This window comes from Nothobranchius furzeri, chromosome 1, assembly GCF_043380555.1.
Source record: "Nothobranchius furzeri strain GRZ-AD chromosome 1, NfurGRZ-RIMD1, whole genome shotgun sequence".
NCBI classification, from domain to species: domain Eukaryota; kingdom Metazoa; phylum Chordata; class Actinopteri; order Cyprinodontiformes; family Nothobranchiidae; genus Nothobranchius; species Nothobranchius furzeri.
In genome coordinates, this window is record NC_091741.1 from 80660951 (window position 1) to 80679561 (window position 18611).

Genomic DNA, 18611 nt, shown 5'->3' on the forward strand with positions numbered 1-18611 from the left:
GTAATGTCCAAAACGAGGAAATGTCCTATCAATTGAAAACTAATTGTTTTTATGAGAAGTTTTTAATGTGTAATTATTTTTTTGAGAAATTATAAAAGTGGATGATTAGTAAAACAATTTAATGAATCCTTTTTTTATCAAGAATTCTACTAATCTCATAAATGCCTTAATGGTTTGGGTTAAGTATGCAAATGTTTTTAAATAAGTTGCATGATGTTAATATTCACTTATTACACTGGCAAAGGGACAGTCTTATACTGTTTATAACTGCATTTACTAAAGTAGATTTTCCACATATATTGCATTTATTGAAAACAATTGTATTTACTGAACAATTTATTCATTTTCTAACTTCACAAATAAATGTTATTTCAAATTAGATTTTTTTTATCATGCATGTTTAACTACCCATTATGTTGGTGAAATGTAAACAACTGATGTTCAAATAAATAATTTGATTATTTAATCTTTTAAATAGTTATGGCATAACTTTTTGTGGTACTGTAAAATGTTAATTTCCTCATATTAATGAAATCCAACTTAAGATGCATTAAGTTTTATTTTCTATAACATCTAAATATTTTTCTAACGTGTTTTTCACTTTGTGTTTGATGCAAAGAACTTGAATGACCTTGTTATTACAGCGTATTACAGGATATCGCGATATAAAATGGAAAACTATTTGTGACTGAACTCACGCGAGTATTCGTCTCTTAAACGTAAGTAGTCACATGGGTCTATGTTTGTAGCGTCTAGCGGCGACGCGGCGTTACAGTCCGTTTCCCCATAGGTTCTCAGAATGGATATAGACTATGTAAAACAAGCTTCTTCATAGAAAGGTATTTACATCACTCAACAACTTTATCTAATCACACTCATGGAGCAGTTGCCGCGATTTTTGCGAGGAGTTAAACGGGAAAGAGCACTTGTTTCTAACCGACGTTACCATTAGCATATCATGCTAGGTATAGCTCCATATTCACCGGGTTTGACGGAGCAGAGTCAACTTTAGCCAAGCGGCACACGGAGTGACCGTTATTTCACGTTTACAGGAATGGCAGCTGTGTTTAACACCCGAGTTGTGTTTACTTTGCTGACTGATACCACTGCCTCAACATTGTTGGCGTTAATTTGTCTGGAGGACGCTAACTTGGACAAGTAGACTGCTAGCATAACAATGACCTGAGTATCTGTGAATGTGCACAGGAAATCCCACATTTCACCATCGAGCTCCGCTACAGCGAGGATGTTCCTCAGCCTGGCCCACAGACCATGGCATGTTTTCTGCAGAGTGTCCCTGCAGCACAAGTCGTCTCTGCCCAAGCGGTCTTTCAGGTTTCCGCAGCTACGCTACGGTGAGCTGGCTGCTGGGAGTGCCACTGTAATCTCTGCTCTGATCCAAGTTTAAGCCTGACTTGTGTACAAAGGTAAAGGTATTATGCGTTGCACAGGTTGGCAGAATGGATGCGTACATAGCATATGGTTCAGCCTTCCAGACTCCCGAGTCGCATCTTTGGGGCTGGGAAAGGTCCAGTACTATTCCTCTGGAAACGGTAAAGATGGTTCTCCAAAATCAGCACCAGGTGATGCATCCAGGACAGAAAAAAGGTCTGGTGCTGCCAAAGTTTCCTCTGCTTCAACAGGTAAACCTTCATATGTCCATTTACTTTATAGAGCCGTGCAAAAATCAAATTGAGTCTGTATTCAGTTTTTTTCTTTAACCCCAAATGCTTGTATTTTTCACTGCACACATTTTAGATTAATTTAATAATGCAAATCCAGAAAAATTAAAACGTTTGAGTTGGGGGGGGGGGGGGCACGCTATAAAAACAGATTAAAATTGAATATAAATAATGTACCAACGTGAACAAGAAATTATGCTAATGGTTTTGCTTCAGTGGCAACTTCCTCAAAATCAGGCTCAATGTAAAGTCTTTCATCATATTAAAAGTTTTTACGCTCACAGGTGGCTTATCTCAAGGGCTGACAAAAGCGGAGACTATTCAAGTAAAAGGTAAAAATATTTATAATGTTCAGTCAACTAAGTAACAGCCTCGTTAATAACAAAAACATTCTCTGATGCCCCTCACAGTTCGAGCAGTCCTTAAGAAAAGGGAATATGGAGCCAAATATACTCAAAACAACTTCATCACCGCTGTCAGAGCCATGAATGAGTTTTGTCTCAAACCAAGGTAATTTGTTCTTTATTTTCCTTCCTTTGTCTCTAAATACCAAGAAGCTTTGTAATCTGAAAGCAGACATCTATGGGAGTAATAACTAAGCATGCTGCTGTGATTAGCGAACACAGCACTGTCTGCCACGCCGGAACTCAGGTTTATTCTAAATCTCAGCCTGTCCTTGTGATCACAGTGATTTGGAACAGCTCCGTAAGATCAGAAGGCGCAGCCCTCACGATGACACAGAAGCTTTCACTGTGTTTTTACGGTCAGATGTGGAAGCCAAGTAAGCTTTAAACCCTTCTCCTTTACACCTCCAGACATTCTTAGAATGCAGCACAATGAGTAATTTGCAAATCCTACATCTGAATGCATTTTTACTCAAGTCTTGTGTTTGTTTGTTTAATTATTAGAGCTCTAGATGTTTGGGGGAGTCCTGAAGCTCTGGCTCGAGAGAGGAATCTCAGGAAAGAGGTGGAGAGAGAATATGAAGAGAGTAGGTTTTTGGGGTTTCACCCTCTGAATATATTTATTTATGGACAAATAAAAGGTCAGATGATACTTTTTTATCCTGTTAGAAGCTTCATTTGTGTTTTTCCCTTAGATACATGGCAGAAAACACAAATGTAGCATGAAACGTGTCTTTTTTTTAGTGATGAAGAGGGAAAAATTGTGATCTCAAACAAAGTTGAGCTGCTTGAACCTTTTAGCTCCATCAGATAATCAAGGTTACTCCAAAAAGTAATGGTTTCTGAACTCTTACTAGAACAAGACCGTTAGCATTAGTTTTGACAGTTGTGGTCCTGAAACACTGCTACTTGGTTTTCTGCTAACAAAAGCTCAAATTAAAGATATATTTTGTTCAGAATGTGGTAGAAATGTCAGTAATTTGTGGATTAAAAATAAAAAAATGTTTATTTTACTCAAACTTTGACCTATAAACGGTGAAATCTCAGAACCAGATAATGTGAAGTTAGTCTTTTTTTATTTTCCAGAACTGTGAATATGAAAACTACGGTAAGATTATGATGAAAAGAAATTCACCCAAAGTTCAAGTTCTTGTTTGTGGACCATGTTATGATACTTTTACTGTACTTAAAGAGCAAGTCACCCCCAGATGATCTTGTTTTTCTGATAAGCTGTATAAATGAGTGTCTAATAGTGCTCTAGACTTGTGTAGTCATAATTTTGGCATTTTAGAGCACCTAAAGTTCACTTGATTTTTCAACACATTTGCAGAGGTCTCTAGTATAAATGACTGCCTTGTAAGTTGATTTCTGTGGAAATAAAGCTCTAGTGCTCCTGTTTCAGGAACTAAAATGAGCCACAGCAGAATTGAGCTTCAGATGGCAGGCATTGGAGTCTTAAAGTCTTACAGCTCAGAGGCCAAGTGGCATGAGTGTCTGCTCGGAGACTGGACGATTGTGGGTTCAAATCCTGGTCAGGTCATACCAAAGACTTTTAAAATGGGACCCGATGCCTCCCAGCTTGACACTCAGCATTAAGGGGTTTGATTGGGGGGTTAAACCACCAATTAATTCACAAGCGCAGCTGTATCTGCAGCTTACCATTTACCAGGGGGTGGGTCAAATGCAGAGAAATAATTTCACCAGTTTGTGACGACTAATGGGACTTTGTTTCCTGAAATTTGGACATCTCTCTGATTGGCTAAAAGCTACGCAGCTCTTCCACTGATTCTGTTTGCTCTGCAACAGTCAGTGCGTTTACATGCAGCCAGTAACCCTTTTAAAACCCAAGTATTCACAATAACCCGGTTCCGCAGGTCCTTGTAAACACCGCCAAAAACCGAGATGTGCTCATAACCTACACCTAGGGTAACCCTTTTCTAACCCGAATGTTTGATCGTGTAAACGCATATCGGGATATCCCCATCAAAGCGTGTGTTCTGCGCATGCTCTGTTCGCAAGGAATCTTGGTCTTTTGAGTAGCGAGACGTCTTGTATGCGCCAGAACACCGGAAGTAAACAAGTTGGGAGCAACATGGCGAGTCGCGGCACAGCACCACACTTTTGCAGTGATAGTGAAACCTCTGTCTTCATCGGTCTGGTGAAAAGTATGACCATTATGTCTTTTGTTGACGGCCGAAAGTACAGAGACAGCGAAATATGACGCATATTGCATCTTGACGTAGTCCATACGTCCTTACGCTACCCCAACGTCCGCATTTAAATCGGGTTATGCAAGTTAGGGGTAACTCTATTTATGCTTGTAAACGGGTTATTCTGATCAACTCAGAAACCCGAATACCGACCTTAACCCGATCATAACCCGGATATTGGCTGCATGTAAACGTAGTCATTGATGTTTCATCTCCACAAATATCACAAGCCTGAAGGTGTTCTGTTGTGTGGTGGAGTTGCTAATGCTAACTGTTAGCTTTTACAAGCCGAGATGCTCTCTTCTCTCTCCTGGACGCTAAACCAACAACAGCCTTCCCTGTCATGAGCTAATATGGGTGAGTCCGTGAATGCTAGCTTGACGTTATGACGTGCATGTGGGAGGTGCTGTTGGTTTCTGTCTCAGCGTTGCTCTCTGGATCCACCAAGTGATGTCTCCTTTAGGCACATTTTTCAAACATGAGGTGTGGGTGGTGCAATACTCTGGTAGTAGGGTGACTGACTCTTTAAAGTAAAGCCAGTATGTTACAATGTGTTTGATTATTGTCTTCTGTCCACCGATTCACAGATATTTTCCGAAATCAGCAGCTGTTGAAGGAATACAAAGACTTCTGGGGAAACACTAAGGTGACTAACTCTGTTTGATGTTTCATGAGGAGAACCATTCGCACCAGCATGTCATTGATTACACCTGCTTGTGTTTATGACCTTTGCCCTCATTATACGGGCCACTGTGACTGTGTTACAATGACATTCATGCAGTCTTTACCTTACGATGCTGATGTTATGTTAGTGAGAGTACAGTGCTGCACCTGTCGGGTATGTCATAGTATATTCTGCACTGCGCTGGTTTGTTTTACCAGAAACATCCACCCAGCTGCTTTGTGAGAGGGTGTCAATAGTGAAAACAAGGCAGATGACTAATGCATTATGTAGTCTCTAAATCAGTGTCAACTTTATAAAACTATTACCCACTGAAATAAATAGCACACTAAGCATTTAAACTATTGTTTTTTGTTGTTGTTTTTGTTGTGTAAAGCCACGATCAGGGAAGAGGACAACATTTCTGCAGGGTCCAGGGAAGGTGGTCATGGTAGCCATCTGCATGTAAGTTTGAAGATCACTGGATTCCTAAAACCAAAAATAGAAAAGTCATCTGAAAGCATCCCATATGTTCTGCTTTGTTGTTAGGATTGCCTCAGTATTCCTTCCCGGAGTTTAACACAACTTGTAATAACTCTGGTTTTTAAAAGGGATGTTATGTCTGACTGCTTAGTAACTCAGGGTCGCATGCTTCTGTCTCCTATTAGATTAGAGTGATTGTGTTAGAGTCACATGAACTCCGTGATTCACATCAAGAGTCACAGGACTCGTCGGGTTATGTAGTTGTTCTGGTCTAGTCCCAGTGCAAAAATCTGATTTTCTAGGAACTTCACTAAATTCTTAATAATTAATTTGCTGTTAGCTCAGATGTGTCAGTTACTTCTTCTTTGTTCTCAGCAATGGGTTGAATTTCTTCTTCAAGCTTCTGGCGTGGGTCTACACCGGATCGGCCAGCATGTTCTCAGAAGCCATCCACTCCCTGGCCGACACCTGCAACCAGGCTCTGCTCGCTCTGGGAATCAGCCAGTCTGTCCGCAACCCGGACGCCGTTCACCCGTGAGCACAGCAACATGCATACTAAACTATTCAATTCAATTCAAGTTTATTTATATAGCGCCAAATCACGAGTCATCTAAAGGCACTTCACATAATAAACATTCCAATTCAGGTCAGTTCATTAAGCCAATCAGAAAAAATGTTTCCTATATAAGGAACCCAGCAAATTGCATCAAGTCACTGACTAGTGTCAGTGACTTTACAGCAACCCTCATACTAAGCAAGCATATAGCGACAGTGGAGAGGAAAACTCCCTTTTAACAGGAAAAAACCTCCAGAGGATCCTGGCGTAGTATAAGCAGCCATCCTCCACGACTCACTGGGGATCAAGAAGACAGAGCAGACACACACACACACACACACACACACACACACACACACACACACACACACACACACACACACAAAGCAATGTGTCTATAGTTGCATTGTGATTTCTTAGTAAATATTCTATTTGGCGAGAGATAAACTTCATTGTATTTATCCTAGTGAATCTATAATTAAACGGGTAAACAAGCAGTAGCACATCCAATGTCAAGGAAAGCAAAACGTTATTATCAGGAGAAGGAGAAAGTTAGCCGCAGTGTGCTAGACGATGGCCCCCTCCATGAGGCCACCACAGCTCAGCAGAACATCATTGTAGCTTCTTCTGGGGAGAAAAACACTTAGAGAAAAAATAAAGTTAACAGCTGAAATAGCAGGAAATAATACAGTTAAAGAGCAGATTGTAGAAGACAGTTAGCCTGGCAAGCCAGACTAAATAAATGTATTATTTAGTCTGGTAACGCTCCATTGACGGCTCTCGGTTGTGGGCGGGTTCTACCGTTGTCTTTCAAATGATCTCCACATTCCACTGGACAATGAATGTGACATACTCTTGTTTCACTCTGTTGCATCATCCCACCCACCAGGCATATAGAGTGCCCTGATTGGCCCACAAAGCGGCTAAAGCTCTGTGATTTGTTCACTAAGCAGATAGAGCACTATGATTGGCCCACCATTATGGACAATCACAGCTCTTTATGTGTTTGAAACCCCTCTAGAGAGCTGTGATTGGCAGTGTTGGGCAAGTTACTTCAAAACTGTAATGCATTATTTATTACTTGTTACCCTCATTTTAAAGTAATTCATTACATTACAATATTACTGATTTTAAAATGTAAGGCATTACACTACTTTTGCATTACTCTAAGTTACTTTCACCAATACAACTTCAATATGAATCTGGTAATGTGACGCTCAGTGAGCTCATGACATATATGTGGAAAGTGATATGGTATCTGAGCTAGGATTGCTGTTAAAAACAGTCAGATATAATAACAGTGCTTTAAAATGATTGTTTATTAAATAAAAGCAACAACAATCTGTACTCTCAACACGCTGCCATCTTATATTAACTGAGCAGGGAGTGAGGGTGGTGGGGGCCCAAGCCTATATTGCCTTGGTCCCCTTGATATGGCCCTGGATGTGGGACTGACTTCTGGGGTGATCTGATTCAATCACATGTATAAATATTAAATGCTTATATATTATTGCTTTTCACTGGTAAAAATGTGTATTGGGGATAAATCTACCTACTTTTTTCTTTTCAAGCACTTTGTTTTGTTTTCTTGATTTTATTTGAATAATTTCCTGCCCTTTCTCTCTCTAACCTTCCTGCATGCTGCATGTTTTCTCCGTCTTCCAGAAAAAACTGTTTCCTAGACTTCCTACTTTCTAACGATCAGCCAGAGGGATCTTCACATGCGCGGCGCTCCAGCAGTAATGAGTTGAAATCACCGGGGTACAGATTATGAACTCAGCTGAGGCAAAGCACGTCAGAAAAGCACAAAATATCAGAGAACATGCACTGATATGAACGATCGCAAGTGAATTATTTTGTTTTAGTGGAGCGATTTTGTGAATGTTGCAGCGGCCGCGTGCAGGACGCAGCTGGAGTATTTGAGCCGTTGACTGTTGTAAACGCGCAATGAAATTTTCGCGGCGGATAAGATGCGGCTGGCTTGACCGCGGCTCACAAATGACGGCTCACTTGACCGCGGTCCATTACCGCGTACCGCTGAGTCCTCTCTGCCCGCAAAGCTGAGTCCATAAATGACGTAATATATGCAGATACTGGTTCTTACTTCGGGTTTCCCGCAATTTGAATTTTTAAGGAACACATCTTGATTCTGGGTTTAAAAATGCATTGTAATTACCGCGTTACTGACAATTGTACCGAGTAAATATTACCATTTTCTTTCCCTGTAATGCCTTACATTACCACATTACAGCAAAAAGCAATGCATTACAGTAATTAATTACTTTTGTACCGCATTACTCCCAACACTGGTGATTGGCTAGCCAGGGTCCTGGTAAGAGCTGCGGAGGTTCTAATGGAGCATGCCTAGACCAAACTTTGCAAAGCAAGAATTTGGTCTAGTTCACTAGGCTAGGAGGAAGTAGTAGAGTGTGAAAAGTGGTCAGTGTATCCCATCCTAATTTTAGATATTCTGGGAACCACCAGTAAACGTGCAGTCTGAGAGCGAAGTGCTTGGTTAGGAACAAATGGAACAATCAGATCACTGATGTATGATGGAGCTTGATTATTAAGAGCTTTATATGTGAGAAGAAGGATCTTAAAATCTATTCTGAATTTAACAGGTAGCCAATGTAGGGAAGCCAAGACAGGAGAGATATGATCTCTCTTTTTAATTCTCATCAGAACTCTAGCTGCAGCATTCTGGACAAGCTGAAGACTTTTAACTACTTTCTGTGGACTTCCTTAGAGTAATGAATTACACTAATCCAGTCTTGATTAGGGATGCACCGATCAGGTTTTTTGCTGCCGATCACCGATACCGATATCAAAGAATGCCGATCACCGATACCGATCACGTGGATTGGCCAGAAATTTTCTACAACATTATAATGAGTGCTACAAACTACATAATCTGGGAATAAAGGAAATGTAACCTAATCTAAAATGGTCTGTATTAGGGTTGTCACGGTGTGAAAATTTAACCTCACGGTTAATGTGACCAAAATTACCACGGTTTTCGGTATTATCGCGGTATTTTTTTTAAACGTGCTACATTTTCACACAATTAAATAAACCCTGTATGTCAGGAAATATTGTCCTCAGTTTGTGTCTAAATTTTGCCTAAAATGTGTTATTTTGTAATTATGTTGTTCATTTGTTTACATTTTTCCCCTTTAGCCTTTAAAATACCAATATTTGTCCATAACTTCTTATTTTATGTCTGTTTGATGTCATCATTTTAAAAATATTAGATCAGATGATACTTAGTACTCAAGTAGCCTTCTAATCAGATACTTTTTTACCCTTACTTGAGTAATAAACCCTATATCAGGAGAATATTGTCCTCGGTTTGTGTCCTTCCAGTGAGCTTTGCAGATGTGGGAAAATGTCATCAGGCAGTAATCGTTGTTAAATTCATAATTATTCTCGGAAAGAGACCAACTCTTATCTGCCCCTGTGAGCCCCGTAATGCATAGCGTCATTTCAACATGGCGGTGTCCGCGACACGGTTTATATGCAGGTAGCGGCGCTGCGGCTGCTTTATATAGCGACTCGTTGCGTTCTCCCTCAACCCAAATCCTCGGATCACACATTTTAGCTAAAACGCTAACGTTAACTTGCCTTGCGTTGACTGTAGAGTTGTGGGTGATGGTCACGCAGATGTGTCATGAGATTTGAAGCGTTGCTGCCTTTCACAGACACTTTTTGTGCTCGCGCTGCAAACAGGATAGCCGTCCGTCCGTCTTCTATAAACTCCCTCGGCATTCTTCAAATATCTAAAATATGCCCGTACTTCCGACTTTGTCTTCTTTGAGGGATAATAAATGTCCTCCTGAGCGCTGCCGTCTCCTCCTTTGACCATTATTTCAGCTTTAGCTTCAAGAAAGTTTTGTTGTAAACAAAGCGTGCACGTGCCGCCGGCAACTTCAGCTGATGATCCGGTGGCTGGTAAGGGTCACCGCGCCTACACCGCAGCCACGGTAAACCCACCAAGATAATATAGTTTTTTTAAAAACAAGACGGTTATTATTATTGTCAACTTTTTTTTTTTACCGGGGTTTACCGCTACACTGGTTACCGTGACAACCCTACCTGATCGGTTTGCTTTGATCTATTTTGAAAATTCCGATCAAAACCGATAGGGGCGCTATCGGCAGCAGTGATGACATCCACACTGTCATCGATCTCGTATTGCCTACATTACATCACAGGGTGAGACAGATTTCTACAATTCTTACATAAAGGAGAAAACTCTGGATTGCTGACTGTTTGCAGCCAGAAGTTTTTCTACTCATCAGGTTGTACCGTTTGTGTATTTGTGATTGGTGTTTATACTCCTACACAACATGTTCAGTCATGTAGGGGCACACAATGCTCTGCTTTTCAGATATGGTTTTTCCAATATGCGCTACATCGCCTCCCTCATCAGTGGAGTGGGCATCTTTATGATGGGAGCAGGCCTCTCTTGGTACCACGGCATCATGGGATTGCTGCACCCAGAGCCCATTGAATCTTTGTTATGGGTGAGTGTCTGTAAGCCAGTTGTTTATTTTCAAATGTACACAAAGAGTTATTTCTAACATGGCAAATGTGATTTGTATTGCTACAGGCTTACTGTATTCTGGCGGGCTCTCTGGTGTCTGAAGGAGGTTAGTTATCAGGATAAACCTTCAAAGTTTTTGCCGACATTTTGAATTCTGTGTTAAAAATCTTCTTGTTTTTTCTTTCGCAGCCACCCTGCTGGTCGCAATTAATGAAATAAAGAAGAGCGCCCACCAGCAAAGGGTGTCGTTTTACGAGTATGGTATGTCTATTAGAACCCCTGATGTCATCACTGGAGTAGGGATAAGAGGTCTTAATTGTCATTAGGCATGCATCTGCTTCCATGTTTACAGGTCACATCAACGCCATGTCACATGATGGAGAACATGAATCGTTATTATGAATAGAGTGAAGGAGAATGTTACCTTTGCCTTGTGTTCCTACATAAAACAGGGATTGTCGTAGTTCATTGTGAGCTGAAAGCCAGTAGATAATTTATTAAAACTGAGATTATGTGAGAATAAATATGATTTTGGATTAGATTTTGTCCGTCCATGTTGGTTTTTCCACCGTCCTCGAGAACCCACCTGACAGGAGATGTAAAATGAGCAGCTGTGTATATTTCTAAATGAAGGTCTAATTGTGATGTTGGATTGTTTTGTGTGCAGTGATGCAGAGTCGAGATCCCAGTACCAATGTGGTTCTGCTGGAAGATGCTGCTGCCGTATTGGGAGTCATCATGGCTGCTGGCTGCATGGGGCTCACCTCACTCACAGGTATGTGATGGCTTTATTCTCCTGGTGGGTGAAACAGCTGTCTGCATCATCTCGGTTTAATAAACTAGAATGACATTATGCGTCTTACCTGTCCCAGGTAACCCATACTACGATAGTCTGGGCTCTCTCGGCGTGGGAACGTTGCTTGGCACCGTATCAGCCTTCCTCATCTACACCAACACTGAGGCACTGTTGGGACGCTCCATCCAGGCGGAGCGTGTCCAGAAGCTTACAGAGATCCTAGAGAACGACCCTGCTGTGAGGTCAGCAAGTCCCCTGGTTCAACCCCTTAATCTCAGGAGCTTTAGGGTTTCACGATGCTGTTATTATTTTGTCTGTAAATAACTTCTTCCTCTGTCACACATGGAGATCTCTGGTTGTCAGAAGTGATGTTTTGTGGTGATTTTCTGAAGTGCTTTGTTTTGTTGCGAGCAGGGCCATCCATGACGTGAAGGCCACTGACATGGGACTGAGTAAGGTGCGTTTCAAGGCTGAGGTGGACTTTGACGGACGGGTGGTGACTCGCTCTTACTTAGAAAAACAAGACATTGACCAAATCCTCAGTGTGAGTATCTGGTTCCAGTGTGTCTGATCAGAAACATCAAATCTCTGTTTAGGTTTAGATAAATCTTAATCATGTGTTTGGTATGAAACAAAATCCTGACCAGCTGATTTAAGTTCTCCAGAAATGCTTTTTGAATGGATAATGGCCTGCCTGTATTTGGTGTAGTGCCTTCTAGAGTCCTAGAACCCCCAAGGCGCTTTACAACACCGTCATTAACCCACGCACACTCACCGGTGGTGATGAGCTACAATGTAGTCACAGCTGTCCTGGAGCACACTGATGGAGGTGAGACTGCCCAACACTGGCGCCACCAGGACACAAGACAGCCTGAGCAGAGCTGAAACCTACAACCTTCCGATTACGGGACGGACACATAACTCCTCTACCACCATCTTATGTCGTGTTAGCTTTTGTCTGACGTCCTCCTCAGCTCTTTGGCTTTGTTTAAGTTCAGGGGCTGCATCCTTCCAAGTACACGCTTCAGGGTTTCCCCCAGCATGCCATAAGCCTGGTGGGCCGCTAGGCCTTGCTTGGACCCCTGCCACCCACCCCCCTCCCCTGCCGTTACAGACGACACATGGTAGCGAAACAATGGAATTGCATGGATAAAACACAGTAGTCAAAAAAGCCACCGGCAGCTGAAAAAAAAATGGCTGTCCCATCCGTATTTTGTAAAGAACCAAAAGAAAGTGCATCATTACTATCTGTAAGTGGTCTTTTATTTAATCTAATTTCTTGTTTTAACACAGGAAAGGTTTATTTACCATGCTGACGGTTCCGACCACTCCTGCAGTCTTCATCAGAGCTAGCCATGGATGGGACAGTCGTTTTGTCGGCCGCCGATTGCTTTTTCAACCTCTGTGTTATATCCATGCGCCCTGCAGCGGAAGCGTACAGCAGTGCTTTCTCGTGATGTAGTCCCAAGTCTAAATCGGCTCCAGGAAACCCTTCGTGTTACTTCTTACTTTTAATTTGCAGTTGACATGATTGTTGAGCTCACCAGGAATAATTGGTATCAATATTCAGTCATTTTAATCACTTTTGCACACAAAATGCTAACTTCTGCTATTCACTACCTTTGTTTGTACTTAGCTAAAGTAGGCAGACTGCTGCCAGACGAGGAAAATTACGGCACTGGTTACAAAATGCTTTTTTCTCGCTCATCTAACTCTGGGGAATACGGAATTAGACAATTTCACTGAGAGGTGGAATATCCCTTAAAAGGCTAGACCGTCTTCATTCACAGACGCTCACTTCCAGTCTTGGTAGTCAAGGAAGGACCCGACCTACATGGACCATCATCATCATCATCATCATCCAGATAGGACCAGTCCTCACAAGAACCCTACCCCAGAATCTGGACACATACTTTGAGCCAGGCATGACCTGAACATGACTGCGTGTCAGTTTACTTTCACTAAAATGCAACACCATTTGGTGTTGCTAACGGGGAGAAATAACTGACTAAAATAATGTTTCTGAACTGAACAAGAGGCATGTTTCCATTACCAGAACTCCAGGGTAGTTCCTGGGATGGGGAACTTGACCAGGAGATAGGATGTCCCAGTCCTCTCAGCTGTTGTGTCTCCCTTCAAATGCAGCCCTTTGAGAACTTGCACAGACATCAGCATATCAGGACTGCTTTGGCAGTGAGTGATGTCACTGATCAGCCCCAAAAAGCGTCCAAAGTAACATTAATAATATTGAAAGCATTTATTTTATAGAAGTATATCATAATTTAATCCATTCAGAGGACAGCTCTGAGTTTTGTGAGACAAGCACCATTAATGAAGTCTGTGGAGGAGTTTTCCGGTGTCAGGAGTTAGATTTTAAATGCAATCGGTGCTTTTTTTTTTTTTTTGGCTTCCATTTTGCTTCTTCCGGTACTCTTCTAATTTTACTTCTGCCGGTTGTTTTGGCCTTTGCTGATGTCATTTCCTACTGAGTTACGACCAATCAGCGTGAGTTAACCTGAGGTTCAGCTACTCCACCGAGCCATTCGGAGTACCTACTCCAGAGCAGGTACTCTGAAGGTTCCTGAAAACAGCCGTTCGGACGGCCCGGTCAGGTGGAGACGTGCATGTCGGGAGGTTTCTGTAAATCTACCCTGAAGTTCTTGTAGTGGAAACACGCTTATTAGTAACTTTTGTGATAATGCTAAGTATGTGTGTCTCATCAGGACATTCAGCAGGTAAAAACTCCCGAAGAGCTGGAGAACTTCATGCTGAAACACGGGGAGAACATCATTGACACACTAGGAGCCGAGGTGGACCGCTTGGAGAAAGAACTGAAGGTATGAAAGGACGAAAGTGCTTTTACAGTCTTTGGAGTTTACAAAAACAACTTTATGCGGTTCATCAGAATCTAACTGTTATTATAAAACTGATCATTTTGTACCTTTGTCTTTTTAGCAACGTAACCCAGAGGTCCGTCATGTGGACTTGGAGATACTATAGCACCATGGTCTGTTGAGGACACATCATGCCGAACCTAGAGAAGCATCAGATGGAGAAAAGGTGGAAGGTTGAGCTAGCCCGACCTCCACTACAACCCAACGAGTCTTAACTGTAGAATGATCCAGCAGCAGTAATGTGTAGTGTTACTGTGAGTCCTTCCTGCCTCTACCTGGAATACAACTAGACTTGAATTCCAGGAGAAATTCTCATGAGAGTGTTTGCTTTAGCTCACATTCCTCCACATCCATGTCTGGGTCTGAATGAGGTCGTATCTGTTTGAGAAGCAAAACCCAGAACAGGACCAGGATCATTTATCAGACGTGTACTTTACTTTAATGTCATGCTTGAACCACGGTGATCGTGTTTCCTTCACTAGATCAAAGGAAACCCAAGTGTTTAAACGATTTATTTAAAGTCTAGTCATAGTAGATTTGTTTTTTATCTAATAGCTCCAGATAGAACAGCTGCAGCTTTTCTACACAAGATGGTGAGAAAGGTTTAATACTATTGCAAAAATAGGAGTTAAATTTTGTTAGATTTTAATTTACTTTATGCTGGCGGTAAAGAGTTAACTAGAACATGGAGCGTATATTTTTGAAGGTGTTGATATTAAAATATTTTACTGCTACTTCAGAGGGACTTTGATTAAATTTGAAATAATTTATTAAATGATGTGTTTTCTGTCACGGACTTTGCTTTCTTGTGTTTATTCGCATGTTTGTCATGTTTATAAAAGGTGAATTTCTGCACGTCTTTGACGTGTTTGCGCGTGACTTGTGCTTCGGACTTGATTGAAAGCCCGTTTCTTGTTAAAAGCCCAGCTGGATGACTGGAATGTAAAAACCATTAGGTGGTGCAGTTGTGGAGATGTGAGAGAGGGGGGGACGCTGACGTCAATAAAAACAGTCATTTCCAACCAGTCTGCGCATTGACCGACCATTCAAAACATTACGCACAGCATCGAGGCCAGTCGGACCATGCTCGACTACTCGACAGAAATAATCTCTCGGAGGGCGGACAGGATCCTCTTCATGGCAGGTTTTTGATCCGGTTCGTGTTGTGTTAACGTTCTGGCTGTTGCGCGCGTTTTCCGTGTCATGTTTCGTCATCCATCCCGGGTCAGGTGTGCCACTGCCCATCCTGTTTGCCGTCATGTCGCCGTTTCCCACGGAGAATAAGACTAAGGGAAAAGGGACTGGGTCGATTGTGCACACTGAATAAAAAGACAATCAGACTGATCGTTGTAAATGAGAGCAACGTAGAGACGCGTCTGCACATCCCGAACACCGTCTCCAGCTCTCCGCGCGCCACACCGCTACCTTCATTACCTCTCATCAATAGATTTAATGAAATGAAAACACAACGTGTGTAAAAATAATCGATGCTTTTTAGCACGTTTCCCTCCTTGTATCCTCCTCGCCAGTATTTTTAATCCATCAGCCCACAGATGGGGGCGCACCGAACCTGCCCAGCTGCGTCTGCGGATCTCGGTACCCTCCCTCCATCCCATCCAGCTCCCCAAAACCCACAGCCTCATCACTCATCAGCGCCTGTTTGCATTACAGAAATGAGATCCAGAGCAGGATTATAATCACATTTTATTGCTAGTGATGAATCCCTGATCTCATTAGTAAATTTTGGACGTGCATGTGTGTTTATTTATTTCTCCTCTCTAATGGATGTGGTTGCTGTCGCAGGTGCAGGAGGAGCGGATCACGTGAGAAATGGCAGACAATGTCTTGTGCTCTACGCTTTTAGCCTCTTTACGGTGCTGCCTTGTCTTGTCATGTTCAAGCAGCATTGTACAGGGCTATGACAGCATAGAGAGCTGCGCTGCGTTCCCAACCCAGCTAATGACGTCATCTTGCAATTAAAAGACAGGAATGGCTGAACAAAAGGGTGTCTTAGTTTCCACATGCTGTGAGATGTGATGCATCTCATTAGAAAATCTGCACCTGAGTGTTGTTATGCCCTCGGCACTTTTACCAACCAGTTATAATATTAAATATTGACTTAAAACATAAATTGTTCATTTGTTTTGTTTTCCAGCCAGTCCGCAAAGGCAGATCTGTGGGTCTGAGTGCCATGTCAGGTCTATTAAATTATAATATCTCTTATATACTCTTCTTGACAACTGTATTACCTTTATGGCACTACAGACCTTTTAGGCAAAGAGCGTCCAAGCAGAGAGAAAAGAAAAATTACTAAAAAATAAAAAAGTAAAAGGGAAAATGGAAAAGATGGGCCTGAGGCTAAAATGACTATGGCTTCAAGGTTGTAGACCTGTGGTTTGGACCCCACTGTAAGCAACTAAAGATTGGTTTGCCAAGTTACAAAATCTTTATGATTGGTGTAAAACCTAAAAATAATTGGCACGAATGAGTTTATGTTCTCTGTGTTTTCATTTAACTTTTTATTAATAAAGCTTATATTTAGATCATGAGTATTTGAAATATTTTGCGTCAGAATCTCAACTGTTTGGAAACTATTTCTATAAAGTTTTGCACTTGAAGGGTACATTCTCCAATATTATGCAAAACTCACATTTTGCATCCTTTTGTGCTGCCATGTGGGATTTCACGACCTCTGTAAATGCTCACAATCTGGTTAAAACAATCCTTCTTCTGTTTGGTTATAAAGAAAGAAAACAATCTTTTAAATAGCGCCTCTCAAGATAAAAATCACATTTTTTATTTTTTACAAATCATGTGCCTAATATGAACCATTTCAAAAAGTTGTGATGTCACAAACGGAATTTAGAGTAGAACCACTTCTCACCTGTCAACATTAGAGGAGCAGTGGCTCTACTCTGAGCCCCTCCTGGACATGCTCAGCTTATAGCACCCAGTCAGGGGGTGGGAGGGCGTGTCCAGCATCACCTTTTTTCTTAATGTGACAAGGCCTTGAAATGGCTCATTCTGGAAGGCACTGAAATTGTCAAGAATATAACTGCTGAGATCGCATTATGTGAGAGAGATTCAGTGCAAAGAACGTTATAAAAATTACACGATAGAACTATTATAACTCAAGGCATTCAGTTCAAGAGTTAAAGCATTTGGGTGCTTTAATATTTTTGTTTTTAGTCATCACTTAACCAAAAGGAAGTCATAATACTGGAGCAGTATCAGACATTAATGCTTCATGATTTGTTTATTTATAGTTGATAGTAAAAGAGTGGCTGTATTTTTTTCCATAGCAAAGAACAAAAACGCACAACACATGCGTTCAATCCATGTAGTTTGTATTTATAGGATGCAACATATTACATCACCAAACCTAATCATTATTAATTAGAAATAATTATAAAAAAACGATAAATACTTAGTGTTAAGGCACTATTTAAAATAAAATGTAACTGAGAAACTAGGTTATTATTATGAGATATGATGGTATCTCATAACAATAACTTTTCAGCTCAAATAAACACTGATTATGTCTGGTCTTGTTGCAATGATGCCTTTTTGTAAGTATAAAATATAAAATGACTGGTATTAGTTAATATATCATGAATATGAGACGCCAAGTCAAATGTACAATGATCATTATAAAATAGAATTTTAACTTTAAAGTTTTAAATATAATGTAGTTTCTCATAATTATGACCAAGTCGTGTTTTTATCCCAGTAAGAATAATTGGCTGCTCTGCAAAAACAAAAACCTCCATATGCATGTAACGTGAGAGTTGCAAAAATAATTATGAAACAACTTTTTATTTTTATGAGATGCAAAGTAATTTAATGATTGTAAACCTTGAACTGACTTTGTCTCTAAATTAGAAGCTACCTGCTGGCATACCAAGAATTGTACATCTGGAGCTCAGCTGGAGCTGCTGTCCAGATGCAGAATATTTGGAATATTATCAGAAGCTTTGATGATGGTACCTGCAAGCCTATGTGTTTGTACATTAGTAATATAATCTTTAGTTGGAATAAATTGTTGTACCTTGCTGTAAAAGTTCCAGCTTGATGTTTTTTGCTATCTGAAAAGGGAGCCCTTTGACTTTCACTGTTTGTCCTGAGTGTCTGCTGTGTCCTAACCCCGGGCTGTCTGATATGGGATTAGTGACGAGAGAATTATTGATTAAGAAGCCTCCTTACTAACAAGCTTAGGTGTCCCGGAGGGTAAACTGGTACAAAATCCTTCAATGAACTTTTTACAAAGATATTGCTTTCTGCAATGCAGAAGATACATTTCCAAAGAAAAAGGACAATTTGCAATATTTCATCACAAATCAGTATACTCAAATCAACAAGTGTGCAGATGTTATTAGAAATTC

General features: G+C 41.0%; 1 protein-coding gene across 1 annotated transcript; it reads left to right on the plus strand.

Annotated features, from left to right (window-relative positions):
- Nucleotides 1–712: 712 nt before the first annotated feature.
- slc30a9 (solute carrier family 30 member 9) lies at nucleotides 713–15025 on the plus strand. The gene is made up of 18 exons (XM_015949832.3): nucleotides 713–839; nucleotides 1207–1355; nucleotides 1452–1643; nucleotides 1967–2014; nucleotides 2093–2192; nucleotides 2371–2463; nucleotides 2591–2673; nucleotides 4884–4942; nucleotides 5355–5422; nucleotides 5816–5974; nucleotides 10384–10519; nucleotides 10606–10645; nucleotides 10729–10800; nucleotides 11207–11314; nucleotides 11412–11577; nucleotides 11750–11879; nucleotides 14059–14172; nucleotides 14291–15025. Exons 2-18 carry the CDS (start codon nucleotides 1247–1249, stop codon nucleotides 14333–14335), a joined length of 1722 nt encoding a protein of 573 aa, XP_015805318.1. The 5' UTR covers nucleotides 713–839; nucleotides 1207–1246; the 3' UTR covers nucleotides 14336–15025.
- The last annotated feature ends 3586 nt before the right edge of the window (nucleotides 15026–18611 follow it).